Source organism: Ranitomeya variabilis, chromosome 4 (assembly GCF_051348905.1).
Source record: "Ranitomeya variabilis isolate aRanVar5 chromosome 4, aRanVar5.hap1, whole genome shotgun sequence".
Classification (NCBI taxonomy): domain Eukaryota; kingdom Metazoa; phylum Chordata; class Amphibia; order Anura; family Dendrobatidae; genus Ranitomeya; species Ranitomeya variabilis.
In genome coordinates, this window is record NC_135235.1 from 112,648,138 (window position 1) to 112,667,782 (window position 19,645).

The 19,645-nt window shown below is 41.9% G+C and overlaps 1 protein-coding gene across 1 annotated transcript in view; it reads left to right on the plus strand.

The window, feature by feature from the left end:
* The first annotated feature begins 1,664 nt into the window (after positions 1-1,664).
* The window catches only part of SPOCK2 (SPARC (osteonectin), cwcv and kazal like domains proteoglycan 2), a 243,991-nt gene continuing 226,010 nt past the window's right edge, over positions 1,665-19,645 (plus strand). Inside the window, exon 1 of the mRNA XM_077259136.1 lies at positions 1,665-1,948. Within this exon, the coding sequence (XP_077115251.1) occupies positions 1,781-1,948 (168 nt within the window). The 5' untranslated portion in view covers positions 1,665-1,780. The remainder of the gene's footprint in view (positions 1,949-19,645) is intronic.

Consider the following 19,645-nt stretch of genomic DNA (forward strand, 5'->3'; position numbering starts at 1 on the left):
GCTGGGAGGAAAGAGGCAGTACTGGTGATTAGCCAGGAGGTAAGAGGCAGTACTGGTGATTAGCCAGGAGGTAAGAGGCTGTACTGGTGATTAGCCAGGAGGTGAGGCAGTACTGGTGATTAGCCAGGAGGTAAGAGGCAGTACTGCTGATTAGCCAGTAGGTAAGAGGCAGTACTGGTGATTAGCCAGGAGGTAAGAGGCAGTACTCCTGCTCCTGTGCAATGGCCACAGACAATTGTCGCGGCTGATGGAATTAGACAGTACAAATCCGTTCACACCCACCGTAGACTCATTGCTTAGAAATATTAATGCTTAGTTGCTTTATTTCTCCAGTGTATCTAAAATGAAAAATTAAAGGGAGCGTCACCCCCCAAAAAGTCTTAGCCTGCCAATCTAAACATTCATTTTTGGGACCTAGCCCCTATTTAAATCACGCTAGGCAAGAATGGCTTAACTTTATAATTAAAAATCAACTTTGATTTGCTATGTAGATTAGGGCTCTTTGGTGCCCCCTTGGCTTTGGCCTATGCCTTGGAGCACCATCACGCCCTCTTATTTGCATAATAATGCCGATACCTCACATTAATTTGTCTATACAGTAGCCAGTGGAGGAATTGGCTTCATTATGCAAATAGGATTATTATAAAAATGAACATGCAGCAACTCATAGGCCGCACCAAGGAGTCCCAGTGCACCCTCCTTTGCATATCAAATAACAGTTGATTTTAATATTAGGCTAAACTGTGGTTCAAATAGGGGCTAGGTCCCCTATATCAATGTTCGGGAAGTTTAAATGCCATTTTGGGAGTGACAGACTAATTTTAAATAACTTTTTCTCTATAAAATAGCCTGTTTCTGCAGCTCCTATACACATCCATGCGTTTCTACTGTAACAGCCTACAAACCAACTCAATCACAGTCACCTCTATCTGTCACCTGACAAATCTACGTATGGTCCATAAATTAGAGAGAAGTAACTAGTACAAGGAAAGGTACATTAATGCAGCATCAGACTTCACAGAAGTGTTTATCATCTGTAACCATGGAGATATATAGGTCTCTACAGGAGCTGTATACCTAAACCAAGTGACTTTTATATTAACACTATTTTAAGTGGTTTCTTTTCAAGTGCACTGGAGCAAAAAATAAATAAATCTGTGCGTCTCCTAACCTCTGTCATGTATGAGAAAGACTTAGGCTTTACTCTGTGATCCCTTCCTGCCTATGACAATGCTTGTAAACCAGATCGCATTGATCGGAAATGCACAACAGATATTTCACTGATTGAAAACGTGTCTTCCTGCAAAAATGGATAAGAAAAAACCTCACTAGTGTTTGTCCTTCCCCAAACACATGAATGACATTATCATATAGTAGCAGTGGAGGCATCTGATGGGTTCCCAGGATTGGAGAACAGGGATGTGCCCCATTGATGTCCCAGTATAGAGCTCAGTGGCCGGAGACCTGGGGGTTATGGGATGGGTATGTGGTCCATCATGGCTCAGGATGGATGTGGGCACATGATGTGGAGACAATGGCGATGATGGGCAGCCAGTGCTAGGAGCACACAGTCACACAGGCAGGTGTGGACCCACAGCACCCACTCCCACCACAGCACCCACTCCCATCCCCCTCCTTCCTGTGCTGTGGCGCAGGCTCCGTGCTCCCCCTCCATCCATCCATCTGGCTGCACAGTCTCTCTCCAGACTGTGCCTGTGCTGTCTGCTCCGGGGCTCTCTCCAGTCTCCAGCACAGCTCCTCCGCCCTGCAGCCTGCCAGCATGAGACACCCCTGCCTGCTCCTGCTGCCCCTGCTCCTGCCCCTAGTCTGCACCCAGGGAGACGGCAAGGAGCTGGAGAACGCCGGCAATTTCATGGAAGATGAGCAATGGCTGTCCTCCATCAACCAGTACAGCGGCAAGATCAAGCACTGGAACCGCTTCAGAGATGTGAGTCCTGGGGAAGGGGGCGCTGAACGGGTTAAATGGAGGAAATTGCAGAAAGGATGGAGGATGCAAGGGCTGCATGTATCTGTAGTGCTCCAGTACAGGGCATGAGGGTGAGGGCAGCACGGCAGGCACAGCGACTCCCCGCATTGGGTCTGTAGGGGTCTGCAATACAGGGGCAACGTCAGTCTGCTCTGCCCCGGGGGCAAGTGGCCCTGATACCTAGGCAGGAAGGAATGGCTACGTGGTTCTGATAGCATAAGGGAGGGGGGTGAGGGGTTAATTAGGTAATTTGAAGGGTTTGAGACGTTAACATACTCTCTGGGCAGTGGTGGTATATAGTGTATATAGCAGTGGTGAGATTACACCAGGGGAATGTGCGGTGCTGAGATCGGGAGCAGGAGGCATTGATCAAAGGGGCTGAGGACAGGACAGCATAGGAGAAATAATGGAAGAGGTTGTGGTGCAAGGCTGTGCTGGTGGGTATGGGGGCTGAAGCGGGGGCTAATGCCAGGGTTTAGACAAGGAAGTTGTTTCTCTAGATTATCTATCTATCTATCTATCTATCTATCTATCTATCTATCTATCTATGTAATATACATACATATATACAGTATATGTTTGTGTCACTGACATCTATATATATATATATATATATATGTGTGTGTATTCTATGTGTGTATCTGTAATCTATCTATTATCCATCTATCTATCTATCTATCTATCTATCTATCTATTATCTATCTATCTATCTATTATCTATCTATCTATCTATCTATCTATTATCTATCTATATATTACATCTATTCTCTATCTATCTATCTATAATCTATCTATCTATTATATATCTATCATCTATTATCTATCTATCTATCTATCTATCTATCTATCTATGTAATATACATACATATATACAGTATATGTTTGTGTCACTGACATCTATATATATATATATATATATATGTGTATTCTATGTGTGTATCTGTAATCTATCTATTATCTATCTATCTATCTATTATCTATCTATCTATCTATCTATCTATGTAATATACATACATATATACAGTATATGTTTGTGTCACTGACATCTATATATATGTATATATATGTGTGTATTCTATGTGTGTATCTGTAATCTATCTATTATCTATCTATCTATCTATCTATCTATCTATCTATCTATCTATCTATCTATCTATCTATTATCTATCTATATATTACATAGCTATCTATTCTCTATCTATCTATAATCTATCTATCTATTATATATCTATCATCTATTATCTATCTATCTATCTATCTATCTATCTATCTATCTATCTATCTATGTAATATACATACATATATACAGTATATATGTTTGTGTCACTGACATCTATATATATATATGTGTGTATTCTATGTGTGTATCTGTCATCTATTATCTATCTATCTATCTATCTATCTATCTAGCTATCTATCTAGCTATCTATCTATCTATCTATTATATATCTATCCATCTATTATATATCTATCTATTATCTATCTATATATTACATAGCTATCTATTCTCTATCTATCTATCTATAATCTATCTATCTATTATATATCTATCATCTATCTATCTATCTATCTATCTATCTATCTATCTATCTATCTATCTATCTATCATCTATCTATCTATCTATCTATCTATCTATCTATCTATCTATCTATCTATCTATCTCCTTCTATCTATCTATTTCCCAGAAAATATAAGTGTTGTATTCCATACAGATAGGACAAGTTGAGACAGAATCTAGCTGGTACATTTCATAAAAAAATGCATGAAATATTATTGTTACTTATTGTCACTGATATATTTGTACACATTAATTGTAACTGTGTAACATGGTTGGTGCAGATAAGTGTTTACAGCCAGCACCGGGGAGAAAGAATTGTGCATAGGCAGGACATAATGCCAAACTTAATAGAAAAATAGCAAGAGTGGGAGATTTGTTAGAAGAAGCAGCCCGGCTCCTGCGTGTAGTGTGTGATGTGGGTTGTGTAAGGTAAGGCGGAGAGCTGAATACATCAAGCTGTGGTGTAGGACAGATGGGTGTTGTCAGCATAAAGCTGATGGATGTAAGATAAGTGGTTCCGGGGCCTTTGATGAAGGAGAACCGTGGTGCTGATGTAAGGGGAGTGCAGGGCTGCTAGTAGGATATGTAGAGATGGAGGATGAGAAGGAAGAACACAAGTGTCATTCTGTACCATGGTGGTGATGACCTGCTGTACTCTGCTCTTCAGCCAGTACTGACGCATATAAGGTGAACACGGTGAAAGTCATAGTCGGTTTGCCATGTAGCACTATACATTGTGTTAGGGGAGCGATATGAAGCCCAATGGGGCAAAAGGAGAAGGCCGGGCCTGGGGCATGGTGTCCTAGGGACATTACATTGCAATTGTATAATTGTTCTTTGTTATCTGTCACGTTGGCAGAGGAAAGGTCTGGTGTGCATGAACAATAAATATATTGGCCCTTTGCAGTCTGAGAGCTCATCATAATGCTTTGTAGGTAATAGTGGACCCACTTACTGCTCGGACCCCTGTGCGACTGCACAGGAGTCACCAGTGATATGTCTGCCCCTGACCTGTCATTTCAGGCTGGGTGAGCCTGGACGTAGAGTTCTTGGAAAGGGCCACCGACACTCCAAAAAAAACTGCCTTCATGATCACTACTTTTTCTCACATCTCTACTGTTCTGGGAACCTTGTAAAATGGCTATATCTATATAGGAATGTCAGCAGCTGGATATACAAGCTGTAGTTTGGGTTTCACTGTCATTTTCTTATTTAAATGCAGGCAGACTAATGGGATTCATTAATTTAAAGAGAGACAGAAAAGTGATCCAGCACAAGTGTGTGTGATACTGAATGTGCGGAGGTTTGGACACTTGGAGAGGAGTTTTAGAACTAAAGCAGAAGAAGTGAAGGCCTCCCGGAGACAGTATGTCTATGATGTATTCATAGTCAATCAATATCTCTGAAAAGTGCGATCAGGGGTTAATATGGATAAATTCTCAGTGTGGCCTAGAACAGTATTTCCAAGAAATGAGTTGGAATACTCCTGTAGCAGTTGTGTTATTCTATAAGACTCTACGTTTGCATTATTTCATTGGAGCGTTGTTCTATTCAGGTAGACCTCTATAATTAGCGTTGTTGTAGCATGTGCATTTGTGGATGGATAATGATAATGAACGGTGTCACAACGTTGGGTAAGGATGCTCAGCAGATCACCGCTGACCTCTTTCTCTGCGGAGGGGTTAATGGATAAACTAACACCTCATTCTGTAAATATCACTAATGAGAGAACAAGAAAAGACGCCGATTTGTTGTTCGTAGAGAAATCTGAAAGGGGTCAAACAGCAGGATGAATCTGAAGCAGTTCCCCAGCCGGTGCCTCCTGGAAACCTCTACGAGGAGAGCCTTCAGTCTGTGTCCAGTACTTCTCCGTAGAGGATACATGGATCCCTGGAAGTGTCCGTCTCTCTGCACATAGGCCGCCTGGCATTTGTCTTGTTGACAGCCTTTCTGAACATATAAAGCTGCATCTACTCTCAGGGGATCTTTGATTTCAGTCTAAGCAGCTGGCGCCGCATCATCACATATCATTATAATATTACATTGTCTCTCATCATCTTCTACTTTGACGTGTGGGGAGTAAAACAGACGAGAAAATTGGAAATCAGTGGTAGTGCCATTGCAGACGATGTAAGTGCATTCATTGGACATCATGGTTTTTTTGTAATGTATGCTAATGAAAAAAACAAGTCATTTCTGTGATATTGTTGAATCACCATGAGTAAGTAATTGTACCCATTCCACCATTACTGGAATCCCTGCCCCCACCCCGATTAGCTTATTGGTACGGCACATTAGTCATACGGTTGGCTTGTATGGCCATGCACAGGATGGGGCTCTGGGGGGAGCACTGGTGTCCAATAATGATCCTCCCACCTATCAGTAGAACTGGGAAGAAGCTCGTTAGCGGAAAAGACCCTGTAAATTGTATGAGGGGCTTCGGTTGTTTGAATAGGCAATAAATTGGGCCTTCTGTGTCTTCCCTCTGCAATTCCAGGACTGCGGTATAGCTGATCCGCCCCTCCCTTCAGCACATCGCCACGCACCACACTGTATAATAAAGGAGATTGCCTTCTGCCTACTTTATTGAGCGGCACAATTAAGAAAAAAGTCAATAAATCTGAAGGAGGAGTTTCTGCTTTCTGCTGTAGTGGTGATGCAGATCTCCAGCTCCATTCCTCCTGTAATTTATTCAGAAGGGTAAGAATAAAATGGCCTAATGGGACAGTATAAAATGATATAACATAAGACAACAGCCAATGTATCACCATCGCACTGGGATTTATCCAAACTAAGGAACACCCAAAGGTACAACTTTGAAATGATATGTCATAATGAATCTTAAAGGGAACTTGGAATGTTAAAATGTTATCTGATCCTCAGGCAGGATCTTGTAGAGCAGGAGGAGCTGATCAGATTGATATACATTGTTGTGGGAGACGGTTTAGTATAACTTGTATTTTATTCATTGAAGTCCCTGGTGAGTCCAGCGGGAGGTCCTATTCAGTGACTGACAGTTTTCTCCATATGTCTGTGCATGCAGAGATATCACTAGTAGGACCACCCACTGGACTCGTACATACAAACGCCAGGGATTTCAATAAATAAAATACAAGTTATAATAAATCTTTTTCTACAAACCTACAGGTGCATCTCACAAAATTAGAATATCCTCAAAAATTTAATTTGTTTCAGTTCTTCAATACAAAAAGTGAAACTCGTATATTAAATAGAATCACTACACAGTGATCTATTTCAAGTGTTTATTTCTGTTACTGTTGATGATTATGGCTTACAGCCAATGAAAACCCAAAAGTCATTATCTCAGTAAATTAGAATACTTTATAACACCAGCTTGAAAAAATGATTTTAAAATCTGAAATGTTGGCCTACTGAAATGTATGTTCAGTAAATGCACTCAGTAGTTGGTCAGGGCTCCGTTTGCATCAATTACTGCATCAATGCGGCGTGGCAGCGATCAGCCTGTGGCACTGCTGGGGTGTTATGGAAGCCCAGGTTGCTTTGATAGCAGCCTTCAGTTCATCTGCATTGTTGGGTCTGGTGTCTCATCTTCCTCTTGACAATATCCCATAGATTCTCTATGAGGTTAAGGTCAGGCGAGTTTGCTGGCCAATCAAGCACAGTGATACTGTTGTTTTTAGGCCAGGTATTGGTACTTTTGGCAGTGTGGACAGGTGCCAAGTCCTGCTCGATAATTAAATTTTTATCTCCAATTAGCTTGTCGGCAGAGGGAAGCATGAAGTGATCTAAAATTTCCTGGTAGACGGCTGCACTGAATTTGGTCTTGATAAAACACAATGGACCTACACCAGCAGATGACATGGCTCCCCAAACCATCACTGATTGTGGAAACTTCACACTAGAGTTTGGAAATCAAGGTCCCAGAGTCTGGAGGAAGAGTGGAGAGGCCACAATCCAAGCTGCTGGAGGTTTAGTGTGAAGTTTCCACAATCAGTGATGGTTTTGGGAGCCATGTCATCTGCTGGTGTAGGTCCATTGTGTTTTATCAAGACCAAATTCAGCGCAGCCGTCTACCAGGAAATTTTAGAGCACTTCATGCTTCCCTCTGTTTGTAATGACTCTATATAATATATGAGTTTCACTTTTGTATTGAAGAACTGAAATAAATTAACTTTTTGATGATATTCTAATTTTGTGAGATGCACCTGTAGATATCATTCTGCTCGGTTTCTCCTGCTCTATACCGTGATGTCCACAGATCGGACTGCATGTACAAAATGACAGGTTCCCTTTAAATATGTACTAAAAATGCAAAAAAATACTCTGATCCCATTGTATGAAATGCAGCATGTATTGGGTAACTCTCAGGCCACATAATAAGCTTTATCCTTATTTGTCGGTTTGGAAAAGTGGGAAATCTTTGTTGTAGCAATGTGCTCAGCTCTTTCCAGACTCTCTGAGTCTATCACAGCTCCAAGCAGGAAGCCATGGTGGGGGTACAATGATGAAGAGCTAACTTAAAGAGGACCAGATCAAAAGTGGCAAGTTTGTCCTCTTATTTTATTCCTGCTATTTCCTAGACTATTTTTTTCCAACAGTTCAAAAAATATTGGCTTTTTTATTTATTGAGCCAAATATGGAAAATATGGCTCACATGATTCTCAGAGGTTGGGACTTTAGGCTGCTTTGCATATTTACCTTGAGAGCAATGTCCCCTTGGTAAAGGATAAAAACTAGCGTATTGGGTTCACAAAATAAAAAGACCATATTTCTTGAACATTTCTACTGAACTTCCCTAATTGTTTTATATATACAGTACATCTATTTATGTGTATTTATATAATTATATAGACAATGGTAGATCAATTGCTGAAAAGTCAGAATGCTTTCAATAATAGACGTGTTAATAGTTTGTTTTATCAATTAGCAATATGCAAAGTGAATGAACAAAAGGGAAATCTAAATCAAATTCGTCTTTGGTGGGAACACCCTTGGCCTTCTGAAAATTATATATTTTTCTTGATATATTTGTACTCAGGTTTTGGCAAAATTTGACAGAGAAGTTGTTCTAAACATCTTGGAGAACTAACCACAGATCTTTTGTGGATGTTGTGTTAGTAAATCCTTCTGTCTCTTCCAGTGATCCCAGTCTTGATGTTGAGATCAGGACTCTGTGGGGCCATGCCATCACTTCCAGAACTCCTTGTTCTTCTTTACATGATAATTCTTAATAACATTATCTGTCTGTTTTGGGGTCATTGTCCTGCTGCAGAATGAATTTGGAGCCAATCAGATGCCTCCCTGATGATATTGCTTAATGAATAAGTATCTGCCTGTATTTCTCAGCATTGAGGACACAATTAATTCTGACCAAATCCCCAGATCCATTTACTAATATTGGCTCCCGACTTGCGAAGAACCTGCCCTATACTTCACTGTTACCCACAGAAAGTCATTACTGTTCTGCTCTCTGGCCTGTCTGCAAACAACCTTCCTTGTGTGATAGCCAAATATTTCAAAATTTGACTCGCCAGTCCGGAGCACTTGCTGCCATCTTTGTGCACTCCAGTTCCAGTGTTTTTGAGTTGTTTAGCCTTGTTTCCATATTGAAGGTATGTCTTTTGATTACTTCTGGTCAGGTATCTTGAATCAGTAGATGGGGGTGCCTGGGTCCCACTGGTTGTCTGCCAGTTCAGAGCTGATAGCACTGATGGACATTTTTGTTGGAATGTAATCATGATGTGTCTTTCTTTTCCTTGGCCGTCCACTGCATCTGTAATTCTGAATGTTGCCCATTTCTTCTTTCTTTTTTTTTTTTAAAAAAGCTTCACTATCACATCTTGAATTCCCAGTCTGCTTTGAAATTTTTGCCTGGTAGAGACCTTGCTGATGCATTATAATTACCTTGTGTCTTGTTGCTGTGCTCACGGTGCATGTGCTGAGATATGACACTGTCTTTCATATCCTCACCTTTATAGCAGAGTTTGTCTGTTCCTCACCCAGTTTTAAGCCTCCTGCACTGCTGTGTCAGCTCCAGTTAATGACTCTTCTTCAACCTACATATGAAAATGGTGATCATTATTACCTGTTTGGTATAATTGGTTATTCAAACGTCTGAATATAACCCTAGAAAATCCCTGAGTTTTTGCATGTGTCCTGAGAAGAACTGATGCTGTTTTAAAGGCATTGGGCAGTCACTCAAAATATTGATTTTATTTAGATTTCTCTTTTATTCTTTAAGCTTGCATTCAGTTAATTTAGTTAATTGATATAAATAAATTATTAGGACTTCTATTATGTAAAGCATTCTGATTTTGCAGCATTTTCAGAACACCTGCCTAAAACTTTTGCACAGTGCTGTAAATAGATGAGTCACCCGCCAGGGCCGTGGGGTACTCGGTACCGGGTCCGCTGTTCACAGGGGGATGTCACGGTAGCGACCCGGTCCGTGGCCCAGGGCGCCCATGTAAAAGGGAAAGGTCTTTAAAGGGAATAAAGTTTATGTTCGTGACGCCACCTGTGGTATTCGGTCAGGGTGACTGATGCTGCTTTAAGGGGTCCTCTGGGGTGATGTTATGGCAGCTAGATGGTATAACTTCCCAAAGGTGAAGTATGTCCTCAGGGCTTCCCAGTGTGTAGATGGTAGAATGGTGAGAAGTGCAGTAAAGAATGAGGACACAAGGTTGCAGTCTCTTTACCTCTTTTACTGAAGACTTCAGCAGCCACAGTCCAGGGCACTGGATCACAGGGCAGGTAGGGTCCGGCCGGTTTGGAGGCAAGTCCAGAGTCCCCTTGTCCCGGTGGAAAAAAGAAACATTCCTTTGCGCTGTAGTGGTGTAGTCCCTTACTGCTAGAAGCTTCACATAAGGTCCTCACAGATGTTATCTCTTTTTCTCTGTCCCCCGGATAGAATAGGACATAACCCGTATGACTGGTGACTTGAGCCTGTTTATAGGGTCTCTTAGATGACCCGGCTCTGAAGGGTGTCACTGTGCCTCCTGGGTGTTGGGTCGGACAGGGAACTTGAAGTTCAGCTGTCCTGCCGGTCTCTGATGTAAGGAGTGGAGGTCCTTACAACCTCGGTGTTCTGGCTACCGGATTTCTGCACCTCAGAAGAAGGCAGCCTGCTCGGGGCTGGTCTCCCTCTGGTATCCTTTCCTGTGCTTCCTCTCCTGCACATTTACTGCAATCAATTCAGCCTTTTAAATGTCTCTGGGCACTGGATCACAGGGCAGGTAGGGTCCGGCCGGTTTTCATGGTCGGTCCATCCTGTTCGTGACGCCAAGATGAGTCGCCCGCCAGGGCCAATGGGTACTCGGTACCGAGTTCAGTGTTCACAGGGGGATGTCATGGTGGCGACCCGGTCCATGGCACAGGGTGACCATGTAAAAGGGAAAGGTCTTTAAAGGGAATAAAGTTTATGTTTGTGACGCCACCTGTGGTATTCGGTCAGGGTGACCAACGCTGCTTTAAGGGGTCCTCTGGGCTGATGTTATGGCAGCTAGATGGTATAACTTCTCACAGGTGAAGTATGTCCTCAGGGCTTCCCAGTGTGTAGATGGTAGAATGGTGAGAGGTGCAGTAAGGAACGAGAACACAGGTTTGCAGTCTCTTTACCTCGTTTACTGAAGACTTCAGCAGCCACAGTCCAGGGCACTGGATCACAGGGCAGGTAGGGTCCGGCCGGTTTGGAGGCAAGTCCAGTCCCCTTATCCAGGTGGAAAATAGAAGCCTTCCTTTGCGCTGTAGTGGTGTAGTCCCTTACTGCTAGAAGCTTCACGTAAGGTCCTCACAGATGTTATCTCTTTCTCTCTGTCTCCCGGATAGGATAGGACATAACCCATATGACTGGTGACTTGAGCCTTTTTATAAGGTCTCTTAGATGACCCGGCTCTGAAGGGTGTCACCTGTTATGACCCCAATGGCGAGGGTCTCAGAGGAACGTGGAAGTCTGCAGAATACAAAAATCCAGCTCATAGGGCAGTGGCAACTGGGTTGACCATATATCTACTCCTAACGCCAACACTAGCAGTAGCCGGGGATCATTCCTACGTTGATTCTAGATGACACGCGCCAGCCGGAGAATCTAGCTACCCCTAGTAGAGGAAAAACAAAGACCTTTCTTGCCTCCAGAGAAGGGGACCCCAAAGCTGGATAGAAGCCCCCCACAAATAATAACGGTGAGGTAAGAGGAAATGACAAACACAGAAATGAACCAGGTTTAGCACAGAGAGGCCCGCTTACTGATAGCAGAATAAAGAAAGGTAACTTATATGGTCAACAAAAACCCTATCAAAATCCACACTGGAAATTCAAGAACCCCCGAACCGTCTAACGGTCCGGGGGGAGAACACCAGCCCCCTAGAGCTTCCAGCAAAGGTCAGGATATAGATTTGGAACAAGCTGGACAAAAATACAAAACCAAAACAAATAGCAAAAAGCAAAAGGCAGACTTAGCTGATATAACTGGAACCAGGATCAGTAGACAAGAGCACAGCAGACTAGCTCTGATAACTACGTTGCCAGGCATAGAACTGAAGGTCCAGGGAGCTTATATAGCAACACCCCTAACTAACGACCCAGGTGCGGATAAAAGGAATGACAGAAAAACCAGAGTCAAAAAACTAGTAACCACTAGAGGGAGCAAAAAGCAAATTCACAACAGTCACCATGCCTCCTGGGTGTTGGGTCGGACAGGGAACTTGAAGTTCAGCTGTCCTGCCAGTCAATAATGTAAGGCGTGGAGGTCCTTACAAACTCGGTGTTCCAGATACCGGATTTCTGCGCCTCAATCAATTCTGCCTTCTAAATGTCTCTTTCCGGGTGCTGCAGCTCTGTGGCATGCACAGCTCCATAAACCCTCTGTCCCCCTCAGACTGCTGTCTGGAACTGACTGACTTTCCCTACAGACTACCAGTTATATATATTTGGGGTGTCACCTAGTAAATAAGATCAAAAGCTCCCCCTGGTGGCCTGGAGTATGAATGTGTAGCATGTTTGTGGCACCTGGTTACAGTTATCCTTTCTTGCCTCCAAATGTAGCATCACTCTCCCCGTAAGGAAAGCGACATTACTGTGATGACCAGGACCCTGGGGCGCCACGTATACACTCCTCAACATTGAAAGTAGGGGTATTTCTACGTGTGCCATTCAAACTCGATATTGAATAATATGTCTATCCATCGTGTGATTGTTTAGTTTATGTGCTGAGATATGAGCTGCTGTACAAAAACACAAGGTTGCATAACTGGTAGAAATGGGTTACATCATTTCTTGCTCTGCTTTTAGTAATGTGTAGTAATGTCATAGGGGCCTTGTGTGGATGCCTTGTCCTTTCATGTATGAAAATGGCTGCAAATTCTTATGGAGATGCCTCTCTGTATCCTGTATTAGATGACTAAAATAAAATAAAAACTTTAAGGGGTTTACAACTTTTTAATAAAGTGGTCCCCAAATGATGAGACTCAATTAAATAACTATAGCAGATAGTCCTCCCCCTCCACGGTTTAAGGACTGGGAACTGCTTCTGTTTGTGTTTTGGCAGCATTAGTGAAGTCACATTGGCAGTACACATCACCACTGCAGCCAATCACTGAGCGCACATCACCACTGCAGCCAATCACTGAGCGCATATCACCACTGCAGCCAGTCACTGAGCTCAATGGCTCGTGTCATCTAAATTAGCAGAGAGGAACTGAGTTATCTGATTTTGTTTTTACATGAATTCTGTCGTTTGAGCGCCACTTTTTTTATAAGTGGAAAACACCATTAATCATAAAGAACTCACATAGATAAGAAAATGCGTTGAACTTGTAAAAAAAGGGAGTGCTGTGCAGTGAGCAGAACGGAGGAGGCAGGGGAAACACAAACCATTCTGTATATCTTTGAAACCTTTGTAATCCTGTGAAAAAATGACTGATTTAAAAATGTGCAAAATGAACCTACAAGTAAACTACATTCACCCAGTTAAGTAAGAAGAGATATCGGAACATAAGTGCGAGCAGTTAGAAGAAAATGTACCACAGTAAAAGAACAAAAAAAATCAGCATTGCAGAATGTAAGTTTTTAAGAATTTCTTTTCTATGTAATTTATTAAATGGTAGCTTTTAATTGTTTAAAGACATTTTTAAAAAATGATTAAACGGGTTGTCTAGGATTATATAACTATTAATCTATCCTAAAGGGTATCGGTACCTGTGCTTTCAAGTAACTTTTCAAAATAAGGTGCTCTATGTGAGTATATGAAAAATAACATGATGTGACCATTATGTGACTTGTTTCCTGCATTTTCACCAGTTTTCCCCTCTCCATGCTCTATCTGTAATTTACAATCCACTGGAAGCTGAGGATAAGTAGACAAATTGCAGTGACCTCTGCCACAGACAGCACAGCACAGAGGGGAGTGCCTGCTCTTCACTCACTTTTAGCGCATGCAGACAAGCTGCAGCAACATGGAGGACATTATACAGCAGAGCTCAGCTGTGTTGGTCTGAATGAAGCTCAGCTCTACACTTGTTACAGAGCTCTGCACACTATTTTTCTGTCTACCTCTGCCTGTTCCCTTCTTTGTTGCCCACCCTTCTTACCTTCCCCTCTCCATAGAAAATAATAGACTGTTTCCCGTTTTCTCTGAGCAAGAAAATTAGAAAAATAAGCTGATTTCTATGATAAGATATATTACAAAGTTTCCTACAATTGCCTCTAAGGCTATGTACACACGTTCTGGATTTTTCGTGTTTCTTTGGCGGTTTTCCGAGGCAAAAACACTTAAAAAACGCATACATTAAGCATCAAATTTTGCGCACATGTTGCATTTTTTTTCCACGATTAAAATGCATCGCGGAAAAAAACGCAGCGTGTTCATTAATTTTGCGGATTTTTTGCGGATTTCCCGCTCTTTAATGTATTGGGAAGCTCCGGAAAAAAACGCGAAAAATCCGCACAAAAAGCGCAAGTAAAACACGAGAAAAACTTGAGAAAAACGCATGCGGATTTCCTGCGGAAAAAGTCCGTTTTTTGTCAGGAAATTTCTGCAAAGATTCCTGACGTGTGCACATAGCCTAATATTGTTTTGTAGAAAATTGGTTGAAAATACAGTTTATTTTAAAAATAGGAACACAATATGAGATCAGTATAGTCTAGCAATCAGCACCCCCACAATCAGCTGAAATCTGCTAGGGCAGTTGCCAGATGTAAACAATTTATGGGGCGGACTATAACAGCCCTGTACATTGTTGATGACATCTGCCTGGTATGGTGCCTCATCTTCTATCATTTGTTTAGTCCCAGACAACCCCTTTATACTGACACAGAGAGCAAAGACAGTCCATGAATTCAAGTCACCTATTGCTTCAGCTCTGACGATGAGCAGAAATCGCAGAAATATGAGTGCCATAGGTTCCCTTCCAAAATATTATTTTCTGACAGTTATTAAAAATGTATAAAAGGATAGCTAATATTGATGTTAACTGATGATTTGGGGATACAGTCAATTCTATAAAAAATGTATAGTACATAAAAGATGAGGATCACATTAAACTTCAACCCATTACATTCTAATTTCCAACTTAAATGGCTTGGCCCTGCAGTAGCAAACACAGGGCAAGGTCAGACATGGTGCTATTTGGAGAAAGAAGCACCTTTTTATTCTACTCATCTACCCATTTTACATTTTTTCATCATGTAAATGATTTTTCCATAAAAATGAAAAACTTGCCTCTGAGTTTTTCTTTCTTGAAGTGATATGGCATCCATTTTTATTAGCCGGCAGATCAGTCTATATTCCATTTGCACACTAGATTTTGTAACATTTTGCATGGAGAAGCTTCAGCAATTTGGAGCTTGAAGGAGGTGGATCGTTAATAACAAGCAAAAAGAAATGCATTATCTGATCAATGGAATTTATATTTCCACTTGGTGTTCAGATAATGGGTTATGGATTTACTGGCTAGTTGTATGGTAATCTGTGCGAACAGTGCATTGATTTAGAAACGCTATTTCACCTCAAATGTAGCCCCAAGGTATGTTTACTCTTGAGAAACAAAATGGCCATTCATGTAAATGCCATCGTTAAAAATGATAAAGTCACAAATAAATGTAGAAAATAGAAAATGATTGCCCATTATACATCGGCTGGCTAATAAAAGTTGTATCTACGGCTTCCTTCACCAAATATAATTTTCTGGCCTATCTCTGTATCTAACTTCCTCTTCCAAGTCAGTGTACATTGCTGGTGCACCCTAGCACTTAGGCTAGGTACCATATTTTGCTGACTATAAGACGCACCAGAACATAAGACGCACTCCAAATTTTGTGGCGGAAAATAGGAAAAACATTTTTTTTAATGTGTCAAATGTGGGTTCGTCTTATAGTCCGAATTTAGCTTACCAGGGTTGGGGGAGGGTGGCGCTCATAGCAATCCGGCAGTGACAACCATAGAGATCTGCTGGAGACCTCTGGTTGTCATGCTAACCCATCGGTGACCCGCGATCACGTGACAGGGTCACCGATGGGTGGGATTTTGGGCGTGCTTGCTGGAAGCGCGCGTTAAATGCCACTGTCAGAGATTGACACCGGCATTTAACTAGTTAACATCCATGGGTGGACTGCGAATCCACCTGCGGTTGTTAGAGGCACATGTCAGCTGTTCAAAACAGCTGACATGCGCCGGAAAAGATGTGCGCTCAGTACCTGAGCCCACATCAAAGGGAGGGAGTCTGACATCGGTGTCTAGAAAAGCCCTAAGTGGACAGTGTGAATTTTGAAACATTTATTTTTTTCTTCAAAACATATTATAATATGAAAAATAGAAAAAAAAACATTAAAAAAAATTAAAAAATTGCATTTAACACAAAAACTTAATTTAAACAGCAGGTCATGCTCTACATATATACACAGTGTATTGATTGATCATATACAAATGGGACCGCAGTCTCTAAATTTGTGTGGAGCAGTGGTGGGATTCCCAGGAGTTATGAAGATGTCACCTACTCAGTTGATAGATAACTTGTTAACTTCGTAAAACCCCATGGTACTGTAACCTATTCAGCGTTTTTTCTCTTTATCCCTGTTCATGTTGATTTTTCCTAGATCCCTAGAACATCCAACTTGACTTCTTTAGTCGTCTAACCACCTTTTTGACTCTCCAAATTCATCATTCCATTAAATGAGTTGTACGCTACTCGGACAATCCCTGCTAAAATACTGTATTCTAGAGTATAAAAGTACAGAAAAGTTAAACCCCTCCCCCACTGGTATTGTACCAGTAGTATCAGCACTGGATCTCCCAGGGCTCGCGTGACATTGTTGTCCCACAGTCGCTAATGGCCTGCAGTTGTCACGCTTCTTTCTGATGAACCTGAGTGCAGCAGATTAGCGACCTCTGATTGACTGTAGTCCACATGTGCTATAACATTGTCACAGAGACGCAGCGTCAACATTGCTGGAACAGCGGCAGTAAAGGACATACATTTTACAATCCCTTATAATAATAGCTCTATTCCGTGGGAACTTGCAGAAGAACAATTGGGTCTAGGATAAAATGTTGTGACTTATGGCTTTCTCACGGCATTTTCGCCCAGCTCCGACAAAGTGGACACGACTTTGGCATGATAACCCCATACTCATCAAGTTCATGGGGCGGCATTCCTTATGCTGCCAATCTCATCCCAGTTATCGACAGGAGAACAATTTCTGGTGAGGTGCATATGGAGGCGCACGCCCCTTACCAGATGCTCCTGGTTCATTAAGAGGCATACGGCTCTTAAAGGGGATATACAGGACTTTTAAAAAAAGGCATGCATTTTCTAACAGAGACAACTACCTGCCTGTTTTACCCGGTGCCGATCATTGACCGCTCCTACTAGAGATTCATCTACTCCCTGTCAACAGGTCAGCAGTTTTTCATCCTGTTGACAGGGCAAGACTACTGGTGTCATGCTGATTGACAGCCGGCTTCCGCTGCCTAATTGGGGGAAGATGGCTGTCAACCAGCATGACACCAATAGTCCCACCCTGTCAACAGGAAGAAAAACTGCTGCTCTGATGACAGGGAGAAGCTGAATCTCTGGCAGGAGCAGTCAATGACTGGCGCCGGGTACAACAGGCAAGTAGTTGCCTCCCGGATATCCTTTTTAATGAAATAGGAACATCTGACTCCAGCATGACTCCTCATCACGACCAGCATAAGCAATGCTGGTCTTGATGAATCCTGTCCTTTTTCTTTTTGCATATACAGTTAAGACGTTTTAATATCCGTTAAAAAAACCCACACTGTTAGCTGATATGTTGACATATACAGTATTTTTCGTGTAATTATTTCTGGCTTAAAAATTAATATAAAATACCCTAAACATTTTTAGTTATGTTCATACTGTGAAAAAAAAGAGGACACGTGTGTCTAAAACATGTGTCTGAATGGGGCCTTAGTTTAAAGCCAACTAATATGTGAACAAGCCTAAGTTTACTTTCAAGCAAGTAGTCTCAGCTGTTCCTTGACACTGTCTTCCCTCCTGCTCATTCTTCAGCAGACACAGATAATTTAATCTGCACAGATGCTGAGTCTGAAATATTGACTTCAAATAATTTCTCTCTACCAAATTATATGTGACACTCATTTAAAGTTTATTGTCACTCACATAGTCTCACATGCAACCATCAAACATAAAGTTCTCAGCTGTTTCTAAGATGTAAGTGCGGGGCCTATAATTTAAACTGCATCATCTGCACTTTGTGCCTCTCAATGGCTTTTCTGCAGGGTCCTGTCTAGCATAGTTTACTGCACAAGTCGTTCAGACTTCAAAAAGGTGTTATATTTTTTTATGTGCTCATTTTTTTAATGGTTACGTTGAGTCCAGAGCTCACGGTAATTTATTTGCCTGTTAATGCATTCATAGGCTTAAAGTGAAGTGATGTAATGACATAAAATGAAGCTCTGTATTCTTGAATCCGATGGTTGAAAAGTAATGAAAACTGAATATTGGCTCATACAGACGTCAGTGAAACTTGGTCCACGCACGACCACAATGCATCGGCTGTCTGCGGGTTTCCTGCCTTATGTATGCCTATGAGGCTGTCGATCTTGGGTTGGGAGAGAATCCATACATTGTGGGTCGTGCTTGGACCAAGTTTTAGAGATATCTGCATGAGCCCAAAACAGAAATTTGATCTGCCACAGAATTTAGCTCAAATATGTTTTGTTGAACTCGTTACAAATGAAGCAAATTCTCAGCTGTGAACCGGTCTCTGAGTGTAGAACAGAATGCATCTTTTTATCTATGTTGCACACCTATCCTGGGTATACTGGGCTTTGCTCCCTTCTAATAGGTCTGCTGCCCTTTCTTGTGCTCCACGTTGGTTTTACAGGTTACCCGGCATGGATCACTGACGCCATCTCCCGAGACCTATTTAAAGCCCATTTACACACACCGATGTCTTGGGTTTGAGCTTGTAGACCTCGGTTTGATGTGCTCCACCTTCTGTGCACTTTACTTCCATCCCTGTTGGATTCCACTTCATCCGTTCTGTTGCTCCTGAGACTCCACAGTACGCCAACTCCTCGCTGCCACGTGACTTCCAGCTTCCTATAGCAACGCCCGGGGTCCATGTGCCTACCCAGACTTGAGGCTTAGAGGATCCACCTCACCTGGTGAGCCTGACTATTTAGAGCAAACAGACATTGCACAAATATTAAGCTATTGAGGCACAAAATGTCTTAGAAATATGCAGAAAATTTCATTATAGATTTATTGAGCTCTAATTAAGACTATAGATCACATTTAAAGAGAACAATATGTGTCATGATCTCTGCAGGCAGAGATCATAGCAAGCCTATAGAGGGACAAGCTCTCGGAAGATGGAACTATACTGACCATGAACTAAGCCTGCCGCGCAACTAGAAATAGCCAGGTAGCATTTCCTATTTATAGCTAGATGCCCAGCTCTGGCCTAAGACCTAAATAGCTAGCAGAGGGAAATATAAGACCTGGCTCACCTCTAGAGAAATATTCCAAAGAAGACAGTAGCCCCCCACATATAATGACGGTGAGTTCAGATGAAACAACAAACGCAGCAGGAAAATAGTCTTAGCAAATTTGAGGTCCGCTTACTAGATAGCAGA